We start from the raw sequence: 11,068 nt of genomic DNA on the forward strand, positions 1-11,068 counted from the left end.
TGTTTTGTCTATTCTTTCCTCCCTTATTTTTTGTTAACTTCAATAAACTGTTGCACATTTGGAGTGAAGATATACAGTATATTCTGGAAATTCTGCACTTGATGAATTTCTCACATTTTAGAGTACAGTGCTCTGATGCAAACATACGTAAAGTAGTTTATAAATTTGATTCTATAACTACAATTTAACTATGAAAAAATGAATATCGTCACGTGAAACCATAATCCAACAGGAAGCCAAAGAGAGCTGCTATCTATCTGTTATGTGCAAAACATTCGCATTTAGTTTAACTTAGTTTAGTTTAGCTCATATAAAAGTTTCCTTTTAGCGCAAAGTAAGAGTTATTTTTAAACGAGCCTCATCGTTGATATGGCGAAGACGACACCTAAACTTTCTCTCTTCTCTTTGTTATGTTTACACCACACTAAATTAAATTTTGATCCCGATGTTAAATTTAACGTGCAATATGCCCCCACACACTGCATAAGGAAATCTAGTTTTAAATTTAAAACCCTACTTCCCTAAAACCTTTTTCACGTTTGAATTTAAATTTTTAGCAGTGTTACTAATTTGAAATGTAAAATTAACATGAATTACGAACCCGATTACATATTTTGCTTGGGAAAATAACTCAAATTTTCATCACGATTTCGTATTTTACATAGGAAAATAATGTAAAAGTAAGTGGAATATGACGTTTTCGTTCAATTCTCTAAAGTCCCAAGGGGGGCACCTGTTAATTGGGGATGAGAAGTTTCCAATGTGGTGGTTGGTTCTCTACCAAGGTGAGGGGGTCTAGCTCTTTCCATCAAAGACGATACATACTTTCTTAGGGAAGGGTTGTGGCGTGACCGGTGATGGTCCTTAGAACCTAAACATAGTTCCCGCCAGTGTTGCTGTAGCAGAGGTCAGGTCATTTAGTTATTTTATCCGTGTGCCTTCGGGTGGGTCGAGGAGTCAGTCTAAACTTTTCTAAAATTTGACATCATATCAAAGGGAAGGCGGATATCCCACGACATTTAACTTGCAACAAATCCTCATACATAGTGAACGTCTTAATGGAATCGAATTTTAAATCTGGAACTCTCCTACCCAAAAAAACGGAAACAAACGGGTTTAAGTTATGAACACACTTACTTATTTTATTTGGGAAAATAACGTAAATGCAAATGGAACGAAACATTTTGACACCCAACTAGATACAAAAAATATAGACACCTGAATACGAGAATCGCATTTTAACGTCCATAGTGAATACAGGACTTTTATTAAACTACTTAAGTCATTTTTTCTTGCTTTATTTCTTGAATAATTCTCTAAAATGTTCACAGACAAGGTTCGTGTAGCTCAAAAGATATTTCTTGGGAAAAATTAAGCACGCTGTCCGTTGCATTATTTGAATCAGTTAACTTTTCTTCTGCTATTATCAACATAATATTCAAGAGAAATGAACATACTTTACATTTCTAAATTATCTTTGAAGTATATTTCGATATGCTTCAAATATAGAAGCAAATAGAAGCATATCGAAATTCAATTCTTCAGAAGACTTCAGAATATTCAATTCTTTAGAAGACTCCGAATATCTCATAGCTAAAGTATACTTTTGTTTGTAAAATAATTTATAATTTATTGTATTTTAATTTTGTTAGTAAAAATAATTTTAAAATTTAACTAAATTTTATGGTTTTTTTTTATTTAATTCAGTTAAAACTGAACAAATCTATAAGATGACATTAAGATTAAAAACTAAATTAATTTTTAAAAAAAAAGACTCCGTGAATTCGTGAATTTCAGTAAATGTTTTGTACAGATAGAATTGCTCATTTTTTTCGTTGGGTACGTTTTTGTTTATAAATTACAGTCAGTAGTAAATTTTTTTTATGAGTTATATTCGTATTTATTATTAACACCAAAATAAAATTTGAATGGAATGGAATTTGAATTGACCTTGCTGTCCAAATCTTGCAAAACAGGTTTCACAGTATTCTTTTTAAACTAATCATTGACACATCTAATTAGTTGCTTGGAGAAAACGAAACTTTCACTTTAGGTCAGCGCTCCTTTTTGAACCCGATTTGTATTCCGATCTGTACCCATCAGGGTCAGATATTTTGGGTGACTTTTCTCATGCAAGTTTACGATATAAGGAAGTACTTGATGTTCGTGCCTTCCGCTATCTTTGGGCAGTATTTCACTTGGGCAAGATATTGCAATCATTGAATTAATGTTGACAGTTTCACAGGAAGGTAATAGAAATTTATAGTTTTCCTTTTAAAATATTGCGAAGTAACATGATACGGTGCCTTTATTATATTACATTGAAAACTTCTTTTAACTGTATAGAGTCCAATATTTTGAGAATAAATTATTCATTTTAAAGTAGTTAAGCGGCAATCATAAAAGAATAAGTTTAAGCATTTGTCATGTCAAATGTCATTCTTCATTTTGAGTTTTGAATTTACTGCAATTCCTGCCTCCGTTAGTCTTAACATTAAAAATAATTCTCATTTTGCTTGAAATGATTGTTTATTTACTTTATATTCTCTTCGGTAATATAATTTTACTTGTAATATTAAAACCTATGAGGCGTATCAACGTTTTTTTATTAGTTCTTAAATATTGTCTAATTTAATTGACATTATTCCTTTTATTTAATAAAAAAATCAATTTATTAAAGAGGGAAGAATTTTAGATAAAATAAGTGATTTTTTTTTAAAAAATATAATAAATTTATCAAAAGAATTTCATTTTCCAAAAAATAAAGGATTTTATTTTTTAGAACTTTTTTAATTTAGTTAAACTTAACTCCTTTTCCTTACGATCATTAACATAAGTATAATTTAAATTATATTGATGTTTATTGAAATTATATTAAATAATTTTATTTACATTTTCATTCAAATAATTTTTACTTTTTATAACTTGCTTAACAAATATATGTATCAGTATGAAATAAAATTCCTTTACAGCTAAGAGATCTCAATTCATTGCCTGATCAAATTTGAAAAGCTTCTAATTTTCAAACTTTTAAGCATTTAATAATTCAAAAATGTAAGCAGAAATTTCAAGCTCCATTTGTTTATACACTTCTTATTTTTAGCATTATGATAGCGAAAGGTAGAAAATCCTACTCGGAATGTTTCACATTGTAAAGTTAGATGTCCTACTATGTAATGTCTATAATATAATCGAAACATGACATAACATTTCATTATTTTAGAAAGTAAACTTAAATTTTATTCACTTTAACAAACTTATATTTTGAAACAAGCACAAGAAGGCTTAAAACGCCGCAGTTTCGAAAATCCATGTCTTCGATCATGTTTATTTTAACAGTTTAATTTTGAATGACGTAAAACCAAACCTTTTGCAAAACATTTTATCTTGATGCTTTTACCATTCAGTTTATGTCAAGGCATTCAAGCAGATTTTGATTTGATTTAAAAGGACAGTTTGCATATAGGTATTCGATGTGAGCAAAATATTATGAACTTAAAAGACAAATGTATCCTGACAATTTTAAATTAGATCACAGAGAATAAGTATCAGAATGTTTAATAAATAAATATGAAATACTGAGGGGAAAATCAATATTTTCGAAAACATTTATTATGAAAAGAGTTATATCGATTTAATTTAATTTTTTATTTATTATTTATTAATTCTTCTATTTTATTATTGTATATTTACTAACTCAACAATTAGAAATAATACGAATAAGAATGGAAGAAGGTTAAAAATAAAACGATTTTTATACTTATTAAAATATTAACTTTAAGCATTTACAAACATAAATTTAATTTTTTAAATTTATGAAACACTTTTTTATTTCAACAAATTATTGAATTCTAAAGAATAATATTATAATAATTGAAAAGTATATTAATTTTTAGCTTAGCTTAGAAAATAATTAGATCCTTTATTCTTAGCTTTCATTGTTAGATAGTTCTGGAGAATATAATTATTTTATAAATTAATATTTTTGCATTTTTAAGTATAGCATATGATCCACTGAAAGGAACAATACCTCACTCTGCTGCTATAGTAATTCTAAAAATTAATAAAAATAATAGCAATAACAAATAAAAATTAAATTCGGAAAATTAGAAAAATAAATAATAAAACATGAAGAGAATAAAAAAGTAAAATTCAAATGAACATTAAAATAATCAGGCACTTTTTTTTTACAAAGATATACCAAGGGTTATTGGTATCACTAATCTCTATAAGCCTTTCTTAACGCATTGAAATTCTTCAAAATGTATTAACAAGACCTTTTGGAATCAAGGGAGCATAGTCCCTGCAACTTTAATTTCAATTGATATTCATTCAAAAAAATACTATCATCCATCTGATTAACAAAGCTTTATTAAATCTAATTAAATTTTTACTTATTTTGTGTTCAATTATATATTAAAATTCGAAACTTATTGTATTTGTAGTTTTCAAAAAGATTATAAAACAAAGCTACATATAGGTAAATTAAAATAATATTGCTTTAATTTTCTGAAATATTTTTAGTATTTTTATTTGTTTAACATTCTTAAAGATCCTCTTTTATAGATCAACTACATGTACTACTATATATGTATCTGTGAATATAATACCTGAATATGATTATTATTTATAGGAATAACGATTTTGCCTTTTAATTTTAATTAGAATTATGAGCTGGATTAGACAATTCTTTCATTTACTTGCGTATATTCATAATAATTAGTTTTATAAGTAAGAAATAAAGTAAGTGATATTGAAAACATCAAAAAATTATCTAATGAATTTGCTTCCAATTATTACAATGCACGTAAAATGAACTTACTTTAGCTTCGATGGTTGCTTCCGGGCGTGTTGAATATCTTGCTACGGCTTCACGAGCTTCAAGATGACCTGTTCAGGAACCAATTTATTAATATTTTTAACAAATCAGGATATTCAATGTGTATGTGTATATATATTCTTTAAAATTTATCTTTCTTTTATAAGTTCCCAGAAAATGTGAAGACTTTTTCCCCAAACAGTAATTTGAGGACAGATTATCAATTGATTTAGAAAAATTAACTTGGTTTTTTTTCTCAATAAAAACTTTACTAGAATTTTATTTCAATAAATAAATGTTTAAAACATTATTTTAAAAAAAGATTCATTTTTGTAGGAAAATATTTTAATTTTTATATTCGAGACATATCGAATATTTCGAAAAGCTGCTGTCAAAATACAAAGCATCAAGCAATATATTAATTTTTTATATCATGAATTGTTATTTTGATGTTAAATGCTTATCCTGATAAAAAATAAAATCTTATTCTAATTGTAAAAGCTTTTGCAACAAATCATAGTTACCTGTGCTTGGCGCGTAGCCATTATATTTGAAACTTTGCAAGCTTTTTTCAACAGAGTTGAGAATCGCTTCGCATGGTTTCAAATGACCAGCTACAGTTGGATCGCCTGAATAAAAGAAATGGCGAATGTCAATGATTTTTATTTTAATACAGAATTTATAAGATTATTTTAAATTAAAACAAAAATTTTGTTTTAATATTTCACCGATTTTTCTTTCTAATTATCTATTTTTAATTGATGGTTACATAGCATTTATTAATACTTGACCTTTCCTTTCATTTAAAAATTTTTGGGTCTTGGCAAAATCTTTTTGACAGAATTTTGTGTGTGTGTATGTGTGTATGAAGTTAAGTGATGTGAAATTTAACTTGATAGGTGAAAAAGTTTAAGAAACCTTTAACAAGGACAATATCACAAGCAATAAGCTAATCTTACATCAGTCCAATGAAATCTTTTCTTTCTATTAGATATTTTTACATCAAATTATAGGCAAGTTATTTATAACAAGTAGCTGTAACTAAATATATTTTTATAACTGTAATTAAATGTATCTCATATTTTTTAAATTCTGAACAGATTTTTCTTTTAGTTTTCATATAATTTATATTATTTGAAAACTTATATTGCTTTTGTTTCGTCTGAAAACTATCCTTGATTTATTATCATCTTTCATCAATTAGTTACTCTGGTTTTTTGTTTATAATTAAATTGCAGCAACATGAAATTTTCGTTAAACAGCTCATTATTTTAATAAAAGAAATAGTTTATTTTCATTTAGTTTAAAAGCACCTAATATTTGTGTGTGTGTGTTTTATTTTACAAAAAAAAGACGTGGAACCAAAAAAAAATATGACACAAACTACGTATGATAGATATAATATAAACGCATATTAGTATATGATTCAGTTTTATTTAAAGGTTCCAGTAATTTTTATTTTGAAAAAATTGGCGTTTTATCTTTATGAATCCTTCTAAAAGGGGAAGAAAGTGGATTACTATTTTAGACCGAAGGGGCTGTTTATTTCATGATACTTCCTTTTCCCACTACTCATAGCATAAAATTATTACAATATCAAAAAATTGCTTAGCATTTTCACAATCTGAATTCTTTCTTTCTGAATATCTTTCTTTCCGGTACAAACTCTCGCAATAACAAATCATATCTTATTAGTTTTCAGTTGTTTTGTAAAGATACCAAAGTAATAATCAATCATAAAACATAAAACTATATTCTGAACTACAGTTAAAATGTTACTGCTATTCTATAGTTAAAATGAAACAATCTTTTTTTAAAAAATGAAAAACATTCTGATCTAAGAAATAAATCATATCTTATGAGTCATCACTATATAATGACTTTCCTAATTAGTGGCGTTAAAGTTAAAAACTTTAAGTTTCAATAACTCATTTAATTTGACCATTACTACAAAACGCTTCTCAGAATCTGTTATCACTTTAAATGTCACAAGATATAGAGCTATAAAGAATTCTTTTAGTTGATGATTAGTAAATTACAAGTAAAATAAATTTATAAATCATTTATATTTTTAAATAATTTATTACCAAGAAAAAATATTTTTTTAAAGTTATTATTTGTATTCTTAAACCGTATTGCAATTTTTTTTACTGAAATTTATTTGACTTTAGCCTTCGAATAAATTATGAAATTGAGGAAAATCTTTGTCTGATATACGCCTACACAATATAAAATATACGCCTGCACATTATAAAATATGTAGTCTACTATCTTATTCGAGTGAAAAAAAATTATGAATGTGTGCCATTCTGTTGTTATAAAATGTCCTTAGAAAATCATTGGTAAATAGTTTCAAGAACTGATGTCTCTTACCTATCGACAACGATATCATCTTCTTTTCCGGATTTGGCGCCAACTTCATATCTTCAATGACCACCCTGATAGGATTGACGGTCCCTGTTGCAAAATTCGAGGCTCTGACGTTCCATCCTCTTCTGTTCCTTCCCTCCTGTCGTTGCAGCTGAGGGGGATCTGCGAGGGTGGCTGATACTCGGATGGGCATGGTAGTTTTTTATTTTTTCGAATTCGAACACGGTTGATAAAGAACAGGCTAGTTTTTTTTTCTCTCGGAAAAAGGCTCGCTTCTATTTTTTTTCTTTCTTATAAATTATTGATTAGTTGTATTCGATTGGATTGAAGACGAGTGGTTGCTTTAGTTGGTGAATAATAATTTCAACAGTTCTAAAATTTCACCAAAGATTCTTTTTCGACTGAGAATTCAGAATGTTCTCTCAAACGATGTTGTGCGTTGCTGAAGGGCTTTTTTTTAATTCTCAAATGTGTAACAAAAATCGCACTTTTTTTAAAGAAAAAGTGGTATTAAAAAAATTGGCAGACGTAGTAGTTAGTCCTAATTCTTCCGAGAAAATGCAAGAAACAGTAGAGCTTATAGTTGAGATAATACTGGCTCATAGCATTGAACACTAGAGGTTTGAAATCTCGGTGGCTTGAAGAAAAATCAAACATTAAGCTGCGAAGATTTATCAGTAGAAATTCCAAACGGAGAAACCTGAGAAAAAGAACGGTTAAAATTAGTTATGGCCTCTAAGATAAAACAGGCTAATAGAAATGATTCAGAAAAATGACCCTTTGAGCATAATAAAAATACAACTCCGTTAATGAAAAATATATTTATAAATAGATCCAGCAAGTACCAGAATTGAAAAAAGCTTCAGGAGTGAATAGAAAGAAGATAAAAGTAATTCTGAAGACTATAGAATTATTTTAATAATGAGCAGGAAAAAAAAAGTTCAAGTAATGTTAATAAATAAGAAAGAAGTAATTTAAAAAAACACACACACAAGTGATGACAAAATTAATTTAAAGAATGGATAAGAGAGAAGAAATTCTAAAGCTAAGTTAAAAGGAAGACAGATATAATTCAAAAATGGAAGGCGAAAGGAAATGGAAATGATTTTAATAATGAATAAAAATGATAATTTTAGAAGATTTCAGAAAAGTTTTCTGAAAAATCGCAGAAGAATGGCATGAAGTTTCGTAAAAAATATAAATGCAAAAGTAAGTTTTTTAAGTGCCATGAGAATAAAAATAACAATAAAAATGTTTTAGAAATTAGATAAAGAATAATGAAAATTCCATTTATTTCAATAAAATTCAATAAAGAAACATTTCTTTTTATTTAAGAAAAAAACAACATAAGAGAGAAACTAACTTAAAAAAAATAACTTAAATTTATAAATAATTTAGATTTTATTTCTTTAAAAAAAATCTAAACAAATCTATAACACACCTGAGGTATTATAAAGCAAGCCATCAGACAGTCATGAAATTCGATAAAAATTTCTGTTTTTAACTTTCATAAAAATAATTTGATTTGGATGATTTTTTAAAAATCCTTACACATAAAAGAAGACAATCCTGTTGAAATTCTAATAAAATCTTGATAAAAAAAATGTGATAAAATATTTACATTAACAGCCAAGCTATTTTTACACTTAAGATACTCTAAACAAAAACTGGATAAAACACAAAGTAAGATTTGTTTTTAACATTTGCTTTTACAGAAATTTCTTAATTCATTGGAAGTCGTAATAAGTTCAGAAAATTTAACAGTATTTTCACAAATAAGAATTTCAACAAAAAGAATGACATAAATCTTTAAAAAAAATCAAATTTCCTACTAAAAATATTTTTTAGTCAATTTAATAATAATTGTGACTTGTTAAGATATGATATTTACTAGAATTATCACAAGTTTATGAATCAAAGTTCCGAAGATTTTACTTATGGTAGATCAGAAAATAGCTTTAATTCTTTAAAGGAAAATTTTACATTTATTATTAAACATGTATTTGGCTCTAAGTACGTTCATATAAACACAAAACAAAATTCAAAAATGTTATTTTAACTCACTGGTAAAGAGCGCAATTGAAGAATTTCTCTTACTTCACCCAAATACACGAATTTCAGCACTTTTTCGCCGAACCTCTATACCAGAAGTTGCAAATGAAGTGAACAGAAATTGAAACGATACAGCTCTCGTGTTTCAACAATTTCCAGAAAATTCTAAAATTCCACAGCCGTTCCAAGTTCGAAACAACTCACGTTCGAATTGTCCGGTACGAGTGAAGTTGAGATGTTTATATAGGTTAACCCTGCGGCAGATTTAACTAAGCCACAAGGTTGCTCTGAGGGTCGAGTGACACGTGATTAGGATTTAAGGGATCTAGAAACGCTTTCCCTTCTTTTCTTTTCTCTTTTTAAATTTCTTTTTGATGACGCTGCACCTACGTCACAGAATTGGAATTGACATCTTCGATTGACCATAAACACGACTTTACTTCAGGTGAGGATTTAAAGTTTCTAGGAATGATATTACTTTTGGATCTATAAGAAGATCAAGATTGACAAGGCTTGCATATCTTCACCTTTCCAACTGGCGTCATTGCTATTGCATTAGGCTGTAATTCAGAATTACGATGTCCACTGTCACTGTCACATTCATCAGGCGACACAAGTCTGATTGTGGTACAGGTACACCAGATACCAAGTTCATATTCTACAAGAAAGTGCCTCTTTTCTGGATCACAATTTTTCCTAACATTAAAAGTCAGAGTATGTTTTGTAGACAGTTAAACTACTTGAAAATGCTAAACAACTAGACAGAATATTCTTTCTCTTCTTTCTTTCACAAAAACTTTGTTTTTGTGATGAACTTCGTAAGAATTGAATTGAGAAAACTGAATATTTATTTCAGAACTCTTCTCTTAACAAATTAAATTGAAAGTTTACAAGAAATCGAAATTAATTGGAATCTAGATCCATTATCAATTATCTAGATATCAATTTTCATTTGTTTAGTTTATTGAACATTTTTTAATAATCATGTTCAGGTATGCATAAACAAATAGCAATCTATCCGTTTATGGATTTTGTTCTCTATAATCACTTTCACTTGCACGCGAATAGAGATTACTGTAGACAGTTTTATTCAAAATTTGAAGGTTATGGTATTCAGGAGTAGAGTATTTATTTTAAAACTCTTGGTAAAAAAAGAAAGTATATCTTTTTAGAAATCTTCTCTTAACAAATTAAATTGAAAGTTTACAAGAAATCGAAATTAATTGGAATCTAGATCCATTATCAATTATCTAGATATCAATTTTCATTTGTTTAGTTTATTGAGTTTTTTTAATAATCGCGTTTATAAAAAATAATCAAATAGCAATAATAATTCTCTGTAATTCGTATTTGAGTTATTTCTTGCACCTGCAAGCCAATAGATTTTCCAGTAGAGAGTTTTGTTCAAAATTTGAAGAAAATCAATAATTCGATGTAAAAAAAACTGCACATTTAATTTCACTTTTTTGGCTTGATGTCATTTAGAACCGTTGTGTTGACTATCGAGATATAGTTTCAAAAAATGTTTCTTCCGATCTTAGAAGGCTCGAAATGGGAGGATTAAATCTAATATGAAAGTCATAATTTTTAGTAATTACAAGACTTTCTTTTTTTTAGACGAGAAAGTAGAAAAACAAACTCTAATATGAAGATTAAAATATTTCTATTCAGGCATGTCAGCAATCTTTGTGCTACTGCTGTAGTGAAAGATCTGAAATACAAAAACTAAATAATAAATTAAAGAAGGATTCTAAAATTATTATTTTGCTCTGATGTAAGCATTTTTAAACAGAGTACCTGATTTTACGCTGGATTTTGATATCACGG

The 11,068-nt window shown here is 27.5% G+C and overlaps 1 protein-coding gene across 2 annotated transcripts in view; it reads right to left on the reverse strand.

The window, feature by feature from the left end:
- LOC129972343 (tyrosine aminotransferase-like) overlaps window positions 1–9,467 on the reverse strand; it is a 34,821-nt gene extending 25,354 nt beyond the window's left edge. Inside the window, exons 1-4 of one of the 2 annotated variants that reach the window (XM_056086447.1) lie at window positions 9,287–9,467; window positions 7,193–7,889; window positions 5,344–5,448; window positions 4,823–4,890 (exon numbers count right to left, since the gene is read on the reverse strand). In XM_056086447.1, coding sequence (XP_055942422.1) covers window positions 4,823–4,890; window positions 5,344–5,448; window positions 7,193–7,382 — 363 coding nt within the window. In that variant the 5' untranslated portion in view covers window positions 7,383–7,889; window positions 9,287–9,467. Of the gene's footprint in view, window positions 1–4,822; window positions 4,891–5,343; window positions 5,449–7,192; window positions 7,890–9,253 lie in introns of both variants that reach the window. The other variant, XM_056086446.1, reaches the window with a different exon arrangement.
- Between the last annotated feature and the right edge of the window lie 1,601 nt (window positions 9,468–11,068).

This window comes from Argiope bruennichi, chromosome 6, assembly GCF_947563725.1.
Source record: "Argiope bruennichi chromosome 6, qqArgBrue1.1, whole genome shotgun sequence".
NCBI classification, from domain to species: Eukaryota; Metazoa; Arthropoda; class Arachnida; order Araneae; family Araneidae; genus Argiope; species Argiope bruennichi.